The sequence below is a fragment of the Papio anubis genome, chromosome 11 (assembly GCF_008728515.1).
Source record: "Papio anubis isolate 15944 chromosome 11, Panubis1.0, whole genome shotgun sequence".
Classification (NCBI taxonomy): domain Eukaryota; kingdom Metazoa; phylum Chordata; class Mammalia; order Primates; family Cercopithecidae; genus Papio; species Papio anubis.
Window position 1 is genome coordinate 33,733,670 of NC_044986.1, and position 19,904 is coordinate 33,753,573.

Below are 19,904 nucleotides of genomic sequence, written 5' to 3' on the forward strand. Positions count from 1 at the left end.
ATTTCAGGAATGGAGGCAGAGGCCAAGCAAAGGGTTATCCTACTATCTCTTGGATTTCCTGTCCCAGGCAGTGACAGTGCTTTTATTTATGTTCTTTCCTCTGCAGAATAATCCTTCTCACCCTGCTCTACTGCCATCCCTGCCCCCAACTCTCACCATCTCCCTGGCTTGCTTCTATGACTTAAGTTTCACCTTTTCTGACATTTCCTACCTTTATCACTCAGGCTGGGGTAGTGCCTTTTTTCCTTGGTACTCCCAGACCACTTTTCTACACACTGTTGTTACTGGTTTTACTATATTCTATTATAATCCTTCACTTCCTTGGTTGTCTTCTTCACTAGATGCTGAGTTACTTGAAGGGTCAGAGATGTTCATCCCTGAATCTCCAGGATCCTTGGGAGCTCACAGCAAGTACTCAAGAAACACCTGCATGTTGAGTGGACAAAAGAACTGGAACTGAACAGTGTTGTCTGGGGGGACATGAAAATTCCTCCCTGTCAGAAAGATCCTCAGTATATAAACATACCACCTGACAGTCCTTGAGATACTTACACCGGCAAACCTGTTCACAATCCGGCCTGTGGGTGTTGTGTCAAAAAATCTCATGGGTGCTCGAAGGATATTGTTGAGCAGTTGCTTGTGCAAGATATTTGATGCATGGACGAAACCAAAGGCACTCCAGAAATGTGCTATGAACACAAATATACCTAGAAATGGAAGCAGTTTTGTCAGCACCATGCACAGGAATCCCTGATGACTTGTGCCCAGGACATAACGGCAAATGCATTCCTGAGTCCAGGAAAAGTACAGGGTCCAGACAGATTCTGTAAGATGTCATAGCCATCAGACATACCTTGCGCTAATCCCAGAGCTCCGTAGACTCCAAGTCTCATGTCCCTCTGAGATTTTGGATAGTCGGTGCTATTGAAGATTTTAGAGTCACTGGTCCAAGCACTGAGCCAGAGGTTGGATCCAATAAAAGCCACAGAATTCATCACAAACGCAAGGATGATGAAGAATATTGAAAAAAATCCTACTGCTTGTAGGTACTCCAGGTAGATGGAGAACTTCACCTGCAAAGTCCCCACCTCAATATTAGTAGAACTCCCTAATGGTTTTTGATAAGGAATCACCTAGAATGCCAACCACAAGGAGAAGTGGAGGCCCCTGGGAGCATAGGTAGCAGGTAGCAAAATTTGGTAGTCTGTGGTCACCATTTCTGCACTGTGCCAGGAAGAATAGAACAATGCTGAAATACAATGCAGGGTAAATAATCATAAAAGCTAAAGGCATTTAAGAGAAGAAGATATAAAATAGATTGGGACAAGCAAGACATGGTAGCATGCCCCTGTAGTCCCAGCTACTCAGAAGGCTGGCACGGGAGGATCTCTTGAGCCCAGGGGTTTCAGTACAGCCTGGGCAACATAGTGAGACCTGTCTCTAAAATAAACACACAAACAAAAAATTAGAGTAGAACAGATGATGGGGTTCTACTGCTGACCTTGAAATTTGTGGTTAAATTTCATTAATTTGAATTATGTGCTCTAGGTCTGAGTTTTCCTGTTCCTCCACACATCAGAATGGAATCAAACACTCATGAAGTGTGGGATGAGGACATTCACAGGAAACATAGCATTCTTTATGGAAATATGACTTGGTAGAAAGCCCACAGTCTCTGCTAACATGTTAATAATGAATCTGAAAATTTGCAAAGGACAGAGGACATATTGCTCCTGTAAGTATGCGTTCAATTTTCACTTAACGTTAAAAATTTTGGGTTCTGAACCTTATAACACCTCAAATGCTACTTTTTTGTGTGGTGTTCACCTTTCCAGTTTCTACGAATTCCTTCTTAATTAGTTTTTGTCCTTTCACTAGTTCTTCATCTTCCTTCAGGCTTTTCACATTCCGAGTTTTCAAGGAGTTTTTCAGGGACTTCAGATGCCTGCCGCTGGACCTAGAACTGAGAGAGGGAAGCTTCCCTGAGCATGCAGGTGATTCCCAAGGGTCTTCTTGCAAGCAGATGTCATAGTCGCTCAGCTGGCATCAAAGCACATTTCAGGGCAGATGACCAGGGGAAACTGACACAACCCCGGTTTTTCCCCATCCCCGCTCATACAAGAAACAAAGGAAGAGCTTGGAGTGTCCATGGTGTTAACCCTCACAGGAAAAGCCCAGGAAGAAAAAGAAAAAGATCAAGTGGAAATATGGAGCTGACGAGGGCTGCCAGCTGAATAGATGGCCAACCTGCGGCTAAGCGTTCGACGAAAGCTGTTCTCTCTTCTCATGGTTATGGAGGCTGCATCTTCAGGGATCTCTTCCATACTGGATATCAGCCCAGAGTCATCGTCTTCTTCTTCACTGCCATCATGGACTAGGGAGACACACTAGAGGTTAGGGAAAGAGCTGCATAGAGCCCTGTCAGTCCTATGAACAAGGAGAGAGAAGCCTTCTCTGATCTTGCTGGTTTCAGCAAGGGATCCCAGATGTACATACAGGACGGAATACTTTACTCCATAAATCCTCCATAAATAGTTATTACTACATCTTGTTATTAAGAAATATCAGGATAAAGGAGAGATGAATTAATATTCCACTGGAAGAGAAAATGGTCAAAATGGAGAAGAAAATTCCTAGAAATGCCCAGGTTCCTTTGGAGGAGGAAAGAGTTTTAAGGATTATGGTAGACATATAGAAGAGTCACATTCTCAGAATTGACTAAAGAAGTGATTGTAAATTGAAAATGCTCATCTTGGCAGAGCATGGTGGCTCACACCTGTAATCCCAGCCCTTTGGGAGGCCAAGGTGGGAGGATCACTTCAGCCCAGGAGTTTGAGACCACCTTGGACACCACAGGGAAACTCTATGTCTACAAAAAAATTTAAAAATTAGCAGGGTGTGGTGGTGCATGCCTGTGGTCCCAGCTACTTGGGAGGCTGAGGTGGGAGGATCACTTGAACATAGGAGGTTGAAGGTGAGCCATGATTGTGCCAATGTACTCCAGCCTGGGCAACAGACTGAGACTCTCTCAAAAAAGAAAAGAAAAGAAAAGAAAATGTTCATCTTGAAATTCAAATAATTTAACAAACTTATATTAATTTAAAGCACTTAAAAGACATACCCTGAAAATAAAATAAAATATAAGACATAGTGTGGGCATCAGTGGGGATGGTAGAATAGGAACCTCCAGATATCTACTCCTCCATAAAAGCAATAAGAATAATGACCAAAAAATGGTCAAAGTCAACTTTTTCAGAGCTCTGAAATTAACCAAAGGCTTGCAACAATCCCAAGAGCACTTGTTTTTTTGAAGAGCTGACACTCAGTAATAACAGTAAGCTTGGTGGCAGTTTAACTTATCCTATTTCTGTCCCCCTCTCCTTGGCTGCTACAGCCTAGAAAACTAACAGCCATACAATCCTAGTAGCCATGAAAACCAGCAGCCTAGCAGCCACTGGAGGGGGCAGAGTGGGTTCAGAATGCTCCCAAAAGCCCCATCCCTGGAGAACTGACATTATCTCACCTATCTGGAATTCCCTGAAAACCCCCATTTACAGGGCCTATTTGACCTAATGCTGAGCTAGCTCAAACAATCAGCAGCAATTATTTAACATCACAGCAGCTGCCTGAGGTGGTGATAACACTTGGGGCAAATAAGAAGCTGACCAAAAACTTAAAAGGAAAAGCTGGGAAATAAGATGCTCACAGGGGCTTTGATCTCTCTGATATATTCCCAGCAATCTAGAATGCCATGTACACATGCAGAGCTGTGCACATGTCCAGGAAAGATGGAAGAGGGCTCTAATCTCTCACTTCTGGCTGACCATGTGGCTCTGTATAAGCAGGAAGTGAAGGCTAAGGCAGAGATGTAAATTGCTGGAGCGCTGAAGACATGCTCCCCATCACCCACAACACACACACAGAGCCTCTCAGCAAAGGCTGAGACATTTATTGTTTCCAAGCATTTAAGGAAGTCTCTGTCTAATCACTAGCTGACCACTAAGCCAACCAAACAGAGACCTCAGTGGTCACACATGACAATGACAAAGAATACAGACTTAACAGAATTAGTCCAGGAAATGAAACAAATAGGAAGAACAACGACAACAAACAGCAATAACAAAGATTGCCAAACCACTGGAAACTAGGTGAGAGGCCTTGAACAGATTATTGCCTAGCACCTTAAGAAAGAACTAATCCTGCTGACACCTTGATCTTGCCCTTCCAGCCTCCAGAAATGTGTGGCCATTCAGTTTGTGATGTGTTGTTAAGGCAGCTAATTAGGAAACTCATACACAGAACCAATCTCAGTGCAGCTCAGCTTGCCCTCCTGCCCTTCTCTTCATTCCACCAAGTCCCAGATCCCAGGGCCAACGCAGCAGCATCCTAGGCTCTGGAGCTTACAAAACTGCTCAGAAATGTTCTCTCAGTGTTCACCAGAAAAAGGGCTTACAGGAGTGTTTTGCAAACTGTTCTTTGTACATTAAAGACAGGATTCTTCAAAGGAAAAGGGGTTTATAACAGAATCCAGAAACTCAGATCCAGGCTAATCAGAAAAAAATGTTTACCATTAGCATAGGACAACTGCCCAATTTTCTTACAGTAACCATGGTGATGTGGTTGAGCAATAACTCAGGGAACTCTAGCGGTAGACACTGTTCTTTCCTTGGGACATTCACTCCCCACTCCAGGCAGGTGCTTTTTGTTTTCTCCAGGCTACTATCTGGAGCACATAAAGGTTGATACAAAGCTTTCAATCGCTCCTTTCTGCTGTTCCCTGATACTCCTGCCCCACTCTCCTGGCCAGGCTCCCAGTTTCTGTCACCTACACCATCCTGTTCTTTGTTCCTGCCTTCTTCCTCCAAAGCTTACAAACTTCCTGGTTTAGATTTTTCTTCTGTTTTTTTTTTTTTTTTGAGCAGAGATGGGGTTTCACTATATAGCCCAGGGTGGTCTCAAACTCCTGGGCTCAAGTGATTCTTCTGCCTTGGCCTCCCAAAGTGCTGGGATTACAGGTGTGAGCCACCGCATCCAGCCCTGGCTTAGATTTTTCTTTCAAACTCTTGGGCTTCCCAGGGTGGTTTTTTTTTTTTTTTTTTTTTGAGATGGAGTTTCACTCTTGTTGCCCAGGCTAGAGTGCAATGGAGGGATCTCAGCTCACCGCAATCTCTGCCTCCCAGGTTCAAACAATTCTCCTGCCTCAGCCTCCCAAGCAGCTGGGATTACAGGCATGTGCCACCATGCCTGGCTGATTTTGTGTTTTTAGTAGACACAGGGTTTCTCTACGTTGGTCAGGCTGGTCTCGAACTCCTGACCTCAGGTGATCCACCCGCCTCAACCTCCCAAAGTGCTGGGATTACAAGCATGAGCCATCGAGCCCGGCCCTCCCAGGGTAGTTTTAAACCATTACTTGTCCTCACTTCATGGTCAGAACATGCTACCACTTGTAGGCTGTGTAGCTACTCCCTCATCTGACTGATTTCTGGAATGCTCCTACACCCTTCTGCCCTGGCTTTCTCAGACCTGAACTCCTGCTGGTGACCACCTGAGGGTGATAACCAGACCTATGCACAGGACTGCTGTTGGCAGGTCCTTGGGAAGGGTCACAGTAAACAGAGCTCCACTGCTGACTAGGGCTAACTGGTGAACCCAATGGTGGTGATATTAGAGGCTATTGCTATGGTATACTCTGAGACTATGCAACTGCCATAATTTTTTTTTTCTGGTTCAAACACCCAGTGGTTTTGGTATATTAATCAAAATCCCTTTGTTAGGATTTACCAAGAATTTAGCAGTACACTAATAGTGCCAGCCCAGGAAGCTGTTGAGGAAGTTGTTTAATGGATTTGGGGTAGATGGGGTAACATGTGTGACTAGAGTCAATAGGAACATAGCATCCCTAAAAGAGGGACTGTTGTGCCACTGGTGTTTCTTCCACAAGGGTTACTCATTCAGACTTTCAGTTGTGCCCTTCTAAAGAGTGTCCTTTGATTGCGTGTCAGACATCAGATGAGCAGGATAAGCCACCAGTTTGGCCCAGGCATAGAGTTTCAATTTCTATGTTTCCTCAAAGAGACTCAAAACCCAGAAAGCAGAGTTTGAATCTCTGGGTAGTTCGCTTCCAAATCTAGTTCACTGGATACTGTACAGTTCAGGAAGTAGATACTGGTTTACCATTCCCTCCATGGCCCAAATTCTATCTTGTCCCAATCCTCCTTACATACCTGTGGTTTCCTCTTCAGGGCCTGTATGTTTTAGAAATGTCTTCAGATTCTTAGCAAACTCTCCTTTTTGGGCCAGGAGAGCACTGTAGGATCCTTTCTCTATAATTGTGCCATTCCCCAGAACTACTATCTCATCCACTTGAGGAAGAAAGTGCATGCTATGTGTAACCAAGAGTCGAGTCTATAAAAATAATATGAAGTTGTGTTAATTACCATATGTCCACCATCTTCCCTGTCTTACTTGCCAGACATGTCCTCCCCTCTCCCTCCCACCCCAACCTTTGTATCTTCATCATGTTCAATGATTTCTCACCTTGCCTTTCAACAGGCCATTGGGGCCCAAGACCTTATTAAAAATATGTTTTCCTACATGAGCATCCACAGCAGACAAAGGGTCATCTAGAAGATAGATGTCTAAATTTTGGTAGGTAGCTCTGGCCAGGCTGATCCGCTGCTTCTGACCCCCACTGAGATTTATACCCTGAAGAAGAAAATAATTTATATTAAGCACTACTCCCTAGACCCACCTTCACAGAATCTAATAGGGAGGGGTAAAAGGAAGAAATTTATCTCAATAAGGTGTCAAGGGGTTAAAAATCTAACAAGTTCCTTTATACAAATAAAGAACTGATTCAAATAAATAACTTTAGGCCCAACAATTAAAGATATGGCCAACTTATCACTTTTTATCAGATAATTTACTTATTTAATGGTTTTGTTGCTTGTCACCCCATGAGAATGTAGAACAGAGGTTTTTTCTGTTTCGTTCATGGATGTAACCCCAGCACTTAAAACAGTATTTGGCATATAGTAGGTGCTCAATAAGTGTATGCTAATTAATGAACAAAATTACTCTAGAGCTGTATCTTCACTAATCTTCTAACATCTTGATATTTTTTGTTCCCAAAGATTGCTACATTTATTTCTAGTACTGGGAGGGGAGGATGAAAACATCCTAAATATGCAGGGTTTTTATTTAGAGATTTCAAAATAAATTATGCTAGATCTATATAATAAATACAATATAGTCATTAAAAATCTTTTTCTTTTTTTGAGATGGAGTCTTGCTCCATTGCCCAGGCTGGAGTGCAGTGGCACAATCTCAGTTCACTGCAACCTCTGCCTCCTTGGTTCAAGCAATTCTCCTGTCTCAGCCTCCTGAGTAGCTGGGACTAAAGGCGCCTGCTACCACGCAAGGCTAATTTTTGTATTTTTAGTAGAGATGGGGTTTCACCTTGTTGGTCAGGTTGGTCTCAAACTCCTGTGCCCAGCCCTAAAAATCTATTTTTAGGAAAGGCCTTTAATAACATCAGAAGATAATTCACAGTAAACGTCTAAGTGTTCAAAGCAGATTAGTAGAATCTTCCCCTGGCCTTGCTGATACAGAAGTAGAATCAGGACACCTAGGCTCTGGTCCCACTTCTGTCCAACCTCCTGTGAGATCAACCTTGGGCCAGTCACTGTTAACTTCTTATGGCCTTTGCCTCATCATCTTTGATTTAAATTACATAATTCCTGTATCTGCTTCCAAGCAAAACGTTTTAAAATTCTGAGTTATTACGTGGAATATTGTGACCCTGTGTAGTTCTTCACCACCATCCTCACTTTTTCTCTTCAATATGCCTTCACCCTTGAAGATCCCTTGTTATCCCAAGTACCTTCTCTCCAATCTCAGCCAAATCTCCTCCAGGCAGCATTTCCAAGTCTGGGAGGAGAGCACAGGCCTCCAGGACTTGCTGGTACCTCTTTTCATTCAACTCAGCTCCAAAAAGGATGTTTTCCTTGATGGTGCCATTCTGAATCCAGGACTGCTGTGGGATATAGGCAGTGGTGCCCTAGATGAAAAAGGATCAGACCATATTACATCTGCACCTCCAGAAATGCAGGGTTGAAGGATGAGGTGGCTGGAGAGGGGGAAGAAACAAATGGAGTTTAAATTTGAAGAACTGTGCATCAGGATGACTGAGGATCTGATATTTATTCATGTGCTTGTAGTTATTCCACTCTCAGGACTCAATATCCTCTTCACCATCAAAAGCCCCCCTTTTACTATGTTTTCCAGCCATGATCCTGAAAATTAGATGATAAATGTGTGTGTTGCTTCTAGAAGAGGGTTTTGGTCAAACCCAATTGAATTTACTAGGAGCAACAAAGGGCTAACACTGACGAGGGAATGGTATAGATCAGCGGTCCCCAACCTTTTTTGGCACCAGGGACCAGTTTTGTGGAAGACAATTTTTCCATGGATGGGGTGGTGGTGGGAGATGGTTTCGGGATGAAACTGTTCCACCTCAGATCATCAGGCAGTAGATGCAGCCTAGATCCCTGGCATGTGCAGTTCACAAAAGGGTTCGTGGTCCTATGAGAATCTAATGCTGCTGCTGATCTGACAGGAGGTGGAGCTCAGGTGGTAATGCTTGCTCGCCACTCACCTTCTCCTGTGTAGCCTGGTTCCCAACAGGCCATGGAACAGTACCAGTCTGAGGCCCAGGGGTTGGGGACCCCTGGCATAGATGACATCTTAGGAAGCAAGATTATATCCAAAGAGAGATGGAGCCTGGGTGCGGTGGCTCATGCTTGTAATCCCAGCACTTTGGGAGGTCAAAGTAGGCGAATCACCTGAGGTCAGGAGTGACCAGCCTGGCCAACATGGTGAAACTCCATCTCTACTAAAAACACAAAAAGTAGCTGGATATGGTGGCACGAGTCTGTAATCCCAGCTACTCGGGAATCTGAGGCAGGAGAATCCCTTGAACCCAGGAGGCAGAGGCCGCAGTGAGCTCAGATTGGGCCACAGCACTCCAGCCTGGGATACAGAGTGAGGCTCCATCTCAAACAAACAAACAAAAAACAGAGATGGAGGCCGGGCGCGGTGGCTTACGCCTGTAATTCCAGTACTTTGGGAGGCTGAGGCAGGTGGATCACAAGGTCAGGAGTTCAAGACCAGCCTGGCCAAGATGGTGAAACCCTGTCTCTACTAAGAATACAAATTAGTCAGCGCTGCGGGCTCAAGCCTGTAATCCCAGCACTCCTTGGGAGGCCGAGGCGGTGGATCACGAGACAGAGATCGAGACCATCCTGGCTAACACATGTGGTGGAAACCCGCCGCAATAAAAAATACAAAAAAAAACTTAGGCCGGGCGTGGTGGCGGATGACTCCGGCAGTCCCAGCCACCGAGGCTTGATAGCGGAGAACGGCGGAACCCAAAGAGCCTTTGCAGGAGCTGAGATCACGCCACTGCACTCCAGCCTGATACAGCGAGACTGCCTCCCAAAAAAAAAAAAAAAAAAAAAAAAAGAATACAAAATTAGCCTGGCAGTGGTGACTTGTGCCTGTAATCCCAGCTACTCAGGAAGCTGAGGCAGAGAATTGCTTGAACCTAGAGGCAGAGGTTGCAGTAGTCGAGATCGCGGCACCACTGCACTCCAGCCCAGGATAGACTGAGACCTGTCTCAAAAAAAAAAAAAAAAAAAAAAGAACAACCAGAAATGGAGACCAACAAATGCCTGTGTTTGAGGAAGAACCCAGTTATGAGTTAGCAAGAAAAAAAGCTTCCCCAAAGGGGTTAGAAGACAGACTTAAATCTGTAGTCTGCTCTGCTATAGTGCATGTTTTTAAAATTGCAAATTAGTAGGCCGGGCGCAGTGGCTCAAGCCTGTAATCCCAGCACTTTGGGAGGCCGAGACAGGCGGATCACGAGGTCAGGAGATTGAGACCATCCTGGCTAACACGGTGAAACCCCATCTCTACTAAAAAATACAAAAAACTAGCCAGGCGAGGTGGCGGGCGCCTGTAGTCCCAGCTATTCGGGAGGTTGAGGCAGGAGAATGGTGTAAACCCGGGAGGTGGAGCTTGCAGTGAGCTGAGATCAGGCCACTGCACTCCAGCCTGGGTGACAGAGCAAGACTCCATCTCAAAAAAAAAAAAAAAAATTGCAAATTAGTTCATTAGTGATTGCTAAATCAGGAAATGATGTCAGTATATTGTAGAAGAACAGCTGGTTCTTAAATTTTTTTTCCAAGCAGGTCAATATAAATCAATCGGAGGAAGCATTCTCATACTTAAAAAGAAACTCTTAGCAATATATGAAGATCTTAAGAAAAAAAGCTGAAAATCTATAAATACACCTCTCTTTGGTACAAATAGTGGTAACAATTCAAAAATGGCTAAAATTTTCCCTAAATTTAGCTCTCTGGAAAAGTTCAGAGTACTGATGAAGATGCCATGAAAACATTTTCCTCTGTGTTAAAAAAAATCATAATTAGCCAGGCACAGTGGCTTACCCATATAATCCCAGCACTTTGGGAGGCTGAGGCAGATGGATCACTTGAGGCCAGGAGTTTGAGACCAGCCTGGACAACGTGGCGAAACCCTGCCTCTACTAAAAGTACAAAAATTAGCTGGGCATCATCAATGATAGACTGGATAAAGAAAATGTGGCACATATATACCATGGAACACTATGCAGCCATAAAAAGGAATGAGATCATGTCCTTTGTAGGGACATGGATGAAGCTAGAAGCATCATCCTCAGCAAACTAACATAGGAACAGAAAACCAAACACTGCATGTTCTTACTCATAAGTGGGAGTTGAACAGTGAAAACACATGGATACAGGGAGGGGAGCATCACACACCGGGGCTTATTGGGGGCTGAGGGGCGAGGGGAGGGAACCTAGATGACAGGTCAATAGGTACAGCAAACCACCATGGCACACGTATACCTATGTAACAAACCTACACGTTCTGCACATGTATCCTGGAACTTAAAGTAAAAAAATTTTAAAAAATTAAAAAAAAAAAGTTAGTGGGGCATGGTGGCACACACCTGTAATCCCAGCTATTTGGGAGACTGAGGCAGGAGAATCGCTTGAACCCAGGAGATGGAGGTTGCAGTGAGCTGAGATTGCACTATTGCACTCCAGCCTGAATGACACAGCGAGACTCTGTCCCAAAAAATGTATATATAATTGATGAAGACAACACCTTACACCAGATTTTTATTTTGGAAGCAAATGCCATCAAAGATTTAGCTCTCAAAGGAGGGAGAGAGAGGCCCAAGACTAACTGTAATGTTGGGTGCAAATGCCAGTGTTGATTTTACAAGGTTACTGTTTTTATTGCTCTCGATGTTATTGCTATGGTTGGTATTGTTTTTGTTGGTAGTTTGATTGCAAAGTTACATAAGTTTTTAGTGATCTATTACAATTCTTTTCCCCTAGGTCCTGTTATTTTTATTGTACAGTTTTGCAGAATGTGTGATTTTTCAGAAACAAATACGTAGATAAAGCAGAAATGCCTATATTTTTTTTGTTGTTTTTGTTTTTGAGACAGAGTCTCTTTCTGTTGCTCAGGCTGGAGTGCAGTGGCATGATCTTGGCTCACTGCAGCCCTCCTGGGCTCAAGTGATTCTCATGCCTCAGCCTCCCAAGTAGCTGGGATTATAGGCGCGTGCCACCATGCCTGGCTAATTTTGTAGTTTTAGTAGAGACGGGGTTTCACCATGTTGACCAGATTAGTCTCGAACTCCTGACCTCAGGTGATCCACCTGCCTCAGCCTCTCAAAGTGCTGGGATTACAGGTGTGAGTCACCGCGCCTGGCCAGAAACGCCTATATTTTGAAGGAAGACATCTCTAATCAACAGTTTTCACACTGTAGTATGCATATGAGAATCACCTTTAGAGCTCCTTAAAAATGCAGATTCCCAAATCTTAGCCCCAGCAACTGATTATATAAAGTTGAAATGGGACAGAAAATCACAGTCCACAAATCTACCAGATGTCTCCAAGGCCTCACCTACTAGCCCTCAGTGCCTTCTCCCCAGTGAGGCAAAAGCACGAAGGGAGTCAGAGGGAGGCTCCTCGCTGACATTCGGGAGTCAGAGGCGTTTGCAATGGCATTCCCTCTCACCTTGATGGTGATGTGCCCGTGGACATTTTCCATCTCTCCCAGCATGGCTGATATCAAGGAGGACTTCCCAGAGCCGACAGGCCCCATCACAGCCACAAGTTGGCCTGGCATAATGTCCAGGTTCACACTGAAAGAGAGGAATGTCTTTGAAGGAGATAGCAGGGGTTGGGTATTAAAGAGTAGCTCAAGTTACTTCTCTGAGTCTCCACGAAGTCTGGTATTAGGAGATTTCCCCTCAAGATTGGAAAATTTGCCTTGGATATACAAGACCCCAAAGTGCTTCTTTAATACTTTTTCTTTTTGTTTTTTCTTAGCTCTAAAAGGCTAGAGAATGAGCCCCAATGAACCCTAATTTATCCAACTCATCTGTAAGCTGTTTGTGCCAAATGTGCATTTCCAATGATAACATTCTCCTAGAACGAACATGGTTACCCATTGAACAAGACCCTATTGGGGGCCTGGAGACCTGGCTTGGTTCAAGTCCCAACCCTGACGCTGCTGGGCTATGTCATCTTGGAAGGTCACTTCCTTTGGACTAAGGACCCCTCCTTTCTTACTAATGGGATTGGACTAGATTAACATTTCCCAAATTTAGCTGCTAAATGTGTCACCTGGAACATTTGCTGAAAGTAGATTCCCTGGCCTTTCTCCTGAATATTTGACTGTATCTGGCTGGGTAGGGGCCCACACTGGAACAGGTTCCTGGAAACTCTGTGTGCCAGCCCTGTTATTTGAGTTTCTAGAACACTAGGAACATTAAGAACTTGTTCACAGTCTTTCTGAATCTGCCCATTGAGCTGAATTTCTTCCAGACCTATAACAGTATGGTGGAAGTCCTGCCCAGTTTCCTCTCTGGAAAGGGAACCTGCTGGGTTAGGAGGGTTCAGAGCAGATGCTCCTGCCCCTAGCTCATCGTGGGGCTAGCTCTGGAGTCCATGTTAAAGACTATAGGAACAAGATAGAGGAGTGGGAAGTCAGGGGTATAGTAAGGAGATAATAAGACATGCTCAGTTGTCCAAGATCGTGCCACTGCACTCTAGCCTGGGTGACAGAGCAAGACTCCCTCTCAAAAAAAAAAAAAGATGTGCTCAGTTGTGAAGAAAGAAAGATATGGCCTATTCAGGCCCCTGGTGTACTCTATGTGCTGTGCTCAGTGGATGAATTGGGTGTGCTATTACACATGGTGCTTAAGAGACACACTACGTGCAGAAGATTCACACTAAGAAGCCAGATTCCAATGTTCCTGATTGCTATTCTTGGATGAATGAACTTATACTGAATTCAGGTTCTTGTGTTTATCTTCTACCATACCCAGAGACGCGGCCACCTGCCAACACTGCACCACCTCCATCCACAATCTGCACACACAAATGTCTTCATGGGATCACAGCTGGATATTCATGGTCCCATAGTAGGAAAGCAGGGTGGCAAATACAGTTATCGGGGGAAGGGGCTGAGAACCTTTGCTTTCAGCTCATCTCTCCAGGGGTTTGTCCTGCACTGGTATCTAATTGAAGACACGCACATAGCTCATTTCCCCATGTATTCTACTACACGGAATTTTCTGAGAATAGGCCAGGCAGTGAGAATGCTAAAGAACATTAGGATGGAAAGAAGGCAACTCACTCTCGGATTGTGGCTTCCATATCACGTTCCCAGGTAAAGGAGGCCTCAGAAAACTGCACGGCTTTGTCTGTTGAGAAAAAGTCCTCTTTTGGTCAAATGTACGTCCCCATGTGACTGTCTGCCCTTTCTCAGCCCTCATGCGTCTCCGCTTTCTCCATCAGCACCCCGGATTGTTTCTGCTAAGTGCTGGCTCCTATGCTAACAGGAGGCAAATGAAATCCCCTAGAATGAGATCAGAAGTGGCCTGCATATGAAGTCCTTTTTTTTTTTGAGTCATGGTCTCACTTTGTCACCCAGACTGGAGTGCAGTGGTGCAATCTCGGCTGACTGCCACCTTGACTTTCCAGGCTCAAGAGATTCTCCTGCTTCAGCCTCCAGGTAGACGGGACTATAGGCATGCACCACCATGCCCCGCTAATTTTTGTATTTTTAGTAGAGACAGAGTTTCATCATGTCACCCAGGCTAGTCTCCAACTCATGGACTCAAGCAATCTGCCCGGCTCAGCCTCCCAAAGGCCTGGGATTACAGGCCACTGTGTCCAGCTTAAAGTCCTTTTTTTGTTTGTTTGTTTCATTTTGTTTTTTTGAGATGCAGTTTCACTCCTGTCACCCAGGCTGGAGTGCAATGGTGCAATCTCAGCTCACCACAACCTCCACCTCCCAGGTTCAAGCGATTCTCCTGCCTCAGCCTCCCGAGTAGCCAGGATTACAGGCATGTGCCACCACACTCAGCTAATTTTGTATTTTTAGTAGAGACGGGATTTCTCCATATTGGTCAGGCTGGTGTGTCCAGCTCCTGACCTCAGGTGATCCGCCCGCCTCAGCCTCCCAAAGTGCTGGGATTACAGGCGTGAGCCACCGTGCCTGGCTAAAGTTTTTTTGATTCAGAACTCCCAAGCCTACTGGAAGGCCAGATTCCTGACCTACGCATACTCTGGGTATACTCTCAGGCCCTCTGTTGCCCAGTCGCCTTGTATGAATTCCACCTCCATATATAAATCCTCCCCACCATGGATTCCAGTCCTACTGCCTACTCTGGCCATGGTTGGCCCCCAACCTTTAAACCTTCAGAATCGGAGTATTCTTTCACTCTAGGCTACCTTCCCAATCCCACACACTTGGCTCCATCCTGACTTCTGCTTTCTGGATCCTTTGCAGGATTCCCTGCTTATCCTCAGAAGAGCTGGCTCAGCTTTATTTAGCAATCTAGTTGAGCAATCTGCTCTAAGTGTAAACATGATTCAAGTAAGAACAGTATGTATCTTATGCAAGCATAGGCTCAAGACAAATCTCCAAGCTCTCTCTTTCAGTTTGCTGCTGCTAAGTTCTTGCATTATCAAAATTCTGGCACCAGCACTGCAAATAAGTTTGGGAAGCAACTTCCAAATTTATTTACCAAAATTGCAGTCATGTCGAATGGCAGATGTGTCCAAGTCATCCCCTCCCAAGTACTTCTCCAGCCGCTCTGTGGAAACACCAGCCTAGAGAGGGACACAAAGGATCTCAAGAATTAAAGTCAGTAACAAGCACAAGCAGAGAGATTTTGACTTTGTCATTAGCCCATGATTTTCTATTTGCCACAGCTGGCATCTCCTAAGCTCCACCAAACTCAGTCCTGGAAGCTATTCCACCATAGACAGATGGAAGTGGGTGCTCTATTTCAGTCCTTGAGCAAACTCATGGAGTTCAACTCCTCTGCTCTCTCCAGTCGTTGGCCCTAATTCCAGAAACTACCTCCTGCCTTCTAAGACAAAAACTTAACTTCTATCTGGTTCTGGTAACTAGGCCCCTGGCTTTCTCTTCTTTAACTGAGTCTATGCCCTGATGCACATCCAGCATCCTAACTAAGCCACTCCTGGGAGCCTCTGTAGAGGAACTGAATATGGCATCAGGGGGACCCTGCACACTTCCACACAGGCCAGATAACCAAAGCTTAAATTGCAGGTGAGGTAAGTGTTGGCAGAATACCCTGCAGTCCCCCGGAACTTGAGAACTTGGGAAGATTTCGAGGCACTTCTACAAGGATGTTTCTCACCTACTTCCCTTTCTTCCAAGGAGGCTGTCACGAGACGGTTTTTCATTGCCACCCAGGCTCTGACGAAGTCTTAGGCTTTCTGCCTGCTCCCTCCTTAGGGTACAGAAGCAGGCTATAGAACCATTTAACTGCGCATGGATCAGTTCCTCAAAAACAAAGTACCCGACTGCTCACATTGCATTGCCATCTGACCCTTTTGTTTTGTTTTGTTTTGTTTTGTTTTGAGATGAAGTCTCACTCTGTCGCCCAGGCTGGAGTGCAAGGGTGCGATCTTGGCTCACTGCAACCTCCACCTCCCAGGTTCAAGTGATTCTTGTGCCTCAGCCTCTTGAGCAGCTAGGACTACAGGCATGTGCCACCACGCCTGGCTAATTTTTGTTTTTTTTGGTAGAGATGGGGTTTCACCATGTTGGCCAGGCTGGTCTCAAACTCCTGACCTCAGGTGATCTGCCTGCCTCAGCCTTCCAAAGTGTTGAGATTACAGGTATGAGCCCAGCCACCATCTGACCCTTTCTGATTCAGTGTCATCCTGAGGACCAGGAGTGCAGGGAGCTGATACCTTTGCTGATCTTGCTTTTGCTATTTATGCAATAAATTGCATCTAAAAAGATCCTGTTGCTTCTTTACCTGCCAAATCTGCCAGCTTTTCTTTACACCCTCCAGGACAGGGAGGCCTTCTCTTTCCCATGGTCTGAGCTCTCTGAAGCCAGCCTCTTCTGGGATAAATCAAGTCACCACACTCCTGTCATTCAGGCCTTCTCATCTGTCTGGTGACCTTCCTCTGCAGCTCTGGTACTTGTCGCATATCAGTGACTATGCTCAGTTTTCAGAACCCAGGCATTTCCTCTGGTCCATCCAAGGTTTCCTGAACTCCAGACTCATTTTCTGATAGCGCAAGGCTCTCAATTTGCATTTGGTTTGACCAACACATGGGTTTATGCAAAGGGAGGGTCTTTCTTCTCCCTTTGTGCCGTATTTGCCTAACGCTATCTCAACATCTCAAGCGCCTTGGAAAAATATGAGAGAAACTAGGCTGGGAAATGTTCCCAGTACTAGGACTAAACATAATAATCTCACTAAAGGCTTTCAGAGATTGTCTCCCTGTGAGGTAGATGAGATTGGTATAATTATCCTCATTTTATAGTTAGATAAACTGGGGCTCAGAAAACTCATGATTTTATTAAGGTCAAACCACTGGTCTCCAGAAATCAAACAGATCTCTCTCTCTCTTGAAAGTTTACCAGCGTAAGTTAGACATGGGATGGGATAGCCAGTCATTCTGGACTCCAAGGCTCTTAACCAGAGATAGGCAGTCATCAGCGAGAGTGCCGACCTACCTGGAGCATGGAGGAGATCATCATGGGAAGCATGCTCAGGGGAAAGCGCAGGATGTTGAAGAGAGTGATGGAGGTGAAGGCCTTTTGTGCATCCAAAATATTGTTGCTATCCACCAGGACATAAACAGAAAATGTGACCACAGATACCTGGAAAGGGCAAGGTCATAAGCAATGTATTCCTAAAAGGGACAAAGCAGCATTGTGCTAGGTTTCAGGAGCACCGTATATCAGAGCTGAAGGCGCCTTAAGGATGATCTTCATGTATAGATGAGAAAACTAAGCCCAGGAGAGGAGGAAATATCTTCCCCAAGGTCACAAAGTCAATTAATGGATTACTAGGACCAGAGTTCAGGTCTCCTGGATCCTTTATCAGTGTTCCATCCACTATAGACCTACACCACCTTCCAAAAAAGACAAAAAAGCCTCCTAAGCCAATCCTTCCTGATACCACATGCTTGCTGTGCATCTTGAAAAGTTGCTCTGGGCTGCCAGACCACCGTACAGTACATGAAGGTGAAACTAGAGCTGGGGGTGTGGGACAAAGGAGGAAAAGCAGCATGGGGCGGTGAGAGGGACAAGTCCCCTGGATCTCACGGTCAGGCCTAGAGGTGCCAGCTAGTCTATCAAAAGTGAACTTCCTTTTCAGGAAGCTGATGCAGGTCCAGGTGAACACCCAGGCGAATGCCCATGGACCCCTCTGCTACTCACCAGGACTGGAGTTAACTGGAAGATAAACATTACTACACACTGTAGTTGACTAAAGGCCAGCAGGTTCTTGAGCTCTTTCTTTCGGAGGTTTTGGACTTGGTCTCTGAATGAAGGTTCCCAGGCAAAATATTTCAGGATCTAATAAGTTGAAAAAAAAATACAGCTCACATGACTGTCCCCGAAAGGGCACCAGGTATATCTGATCCACCCATGTTTCAGGATATAGTCCCCAAAATGTGGGGAATAGAAATCCAGATTATAAAGTATGATTACAGAAAGGTAGCTTGTATTTGTTGACAATCTACTATGTACAAAGCATTTTAAATACATTATCTCACTTTATAACAACCTTAGTATGACTAACTGTTCTAGTTTGCCGGGGACTAAAGGGCTGCCCAGGATACAGGCCTTCCAGTACTAAGACTTTAAAAGTTCTGGGCAAATTGAGGTGAGTTAGTCACATTACATTTGTAGAGTTATTATCTTCATTTAAATGATAAGGAAACAAGCTGAGAGAAGCAAGGGAACCTCTCCAAACTTTTGGCAAGTTAAACTACCCAGTGGTAGAGCTGAGATTCAAAACCAGCTCTCCTTTTAGTTTTGCCACATTAACAGAAGGACATATCAGAGCTCTGTGTGGAGAATTAACAAGGAGTTAAAAGGGGGCTCTGTTTTATTTTTAAGAAGTTTAGGATAATGTTAAGCTGCATTAATTCAAAACAATATTCAGTTAAAAGAAATCATTGGTCACCTCTGGAGGATGAAATGCATTATCATGAAAGCTGGTAAATGGAGGGGAGGAAGCAAAAATTTATTCTGCCTATCCCATACTAACTTCATTTTAGGGTAAACAACAAGTTGATGAAAGATAATTCTTCTTCATAAAATTCCAGCTAATCAATGTCAAGGGAATAACAGAATTAAAACATTTCACTCTTTTGCAGTTGCTAATGAAATAACAGACCTAGGCCATGATCATAAAATTCTTACAATAGTGTTTTTCACCTTGGTGGCATATTAGAATCACCTAGGGAACTTAAAAAAATATACATGTCTGGGCCTCACTCCCAAAAAGTCCAATTTAAATGGTTTGAAGTAGGCCCCCAGCCTCAGTGGGTTTTACAAACTTCAAATTTCTCAGGTGATTCTAATGTGCTGCCAGCATCACAAACTACCACTCTAGTGAAAGACTAGCAGGAAACCTTGTAAAGGATGGATCAGGCTGACACTGCCTGGGCCCACTCAAGTCATCATCGCTGCAGTTTGGAAGCACACAGCACCACTTGAAAGCAACCTGGTACTCCTACCCCCAAATGAACTCTAAATCAATCAAACCTTTAGATCTAACTATCAATTTACAGGAAATAAGACAAATAACTTAGTTTTTTTGGAATGACCAAGACAAACACACACACACACACACACACACAGAGAGAGAGAGAGAGAAACTGTTGTAGATTAAAATCACTATCAATTAAATACCATACCATGCATGGACATTTTTTGGGTCCTTATTCAACCTAACCAACAGCAAAACAAACAAACAAAAGGCACGTATGAGGCAAATGGAGAATTTTGATGGTATCAAATAATGTTAATTTTTTTTTGTAGGTATGATAATGGTATTGTGTCTATATTTTAAAAATAAGTCCTTCTTTTAGAGATACATACACAGTATTTATGAATGAAAGGACAAGATCTCTGAGATTTGCTTTAAAATAATCAAGCAAGTGTGAGGGGAGTGGGTTTATAGATGAAACTAGTTAGGGCATGCTGATAATTCCTGGAGCTGGGTGAAAAGTTCCTAGGGGTTCATGATAGTCTCTATTTTTCTATATGTTTAAAAACTTCTACAGTAAAGTGTCAAAAACAAAACAAGCTATTTAGGGTGAATAAATAGAAATAGAGGTTCAACAGAGGACCTGAGAGGGACAGGAGGACATGAAACAAAAGTCATGTGACACAACTGGCCGAGAAGCAGGAATCCATCACCTCTACCAGGGTTTGCGAAGGTCAAGAGAGCCGCTGCTTCTGTCCTTACCCACAGAGAGCCACCTACGCT

General features: G+C 44.4%; 1 protein-coding gene across 3 annotated transcripts in view; it reads right to left on the reverse strand.

The window, feature by feature from the left end:
* ABCC2 (ATP binding cassette subfamily C member 2) overlaps positions 1-19,904 on the reverse strand; it is a 63,898-nt gene that overhangs the window by 17,661 nt on the left and 26,333 nt on the right. For all 3 annotated transcript variants that reach the window (XR_002524403.2, XM_031652131.1, XM_021943577.2), the window contains 12 exons: positions 17,843-17,980; positions 17,135-17,281; positions 15,159-15,243; positions 13,763-13,829; positions 12,137-12,263; positions 7,883-8,059; positions 6,538-6,705; positions 6,225-6,405; positions 2,248-2,374; positions 1,828-1,963; positions 854-1,073; positions 553-707 (listed from right to left, as the gene is read on the reverse strand). Coding sequence is in view for 2 of the 3 variants with exons in the window: in XM_031652131.1 (XP_031507991.1) it covers positions 553-707; positions 854-1,073; positions 1,828-1,963; positions 2,248-2,374; positions 6,225-6,405; positions 6,538-6,705; positions 7,883-8,059; positions 12,137-12,263; positions 13,763-13,829; positions 15,159-15,243; positions 17,135-17,281; positions 17,843-17,980 (1,728 nt within the window). In the remaining variant the exon portion in view is untranslated. The remainder of the gene's footprint in view (positions 1-552; positions 708-853; positions 1,074-1,827; positions 1,964-2,247; positions 2,375-6,224; positions 6,406-6,537; positions 6,706-7,882; positions 8,060-12,136; positions 12,264-13,762; positions 13,830-15,158; positions 15,244-17,134; positions 17,282-17,842; positions 17,981-19,904) is intronic.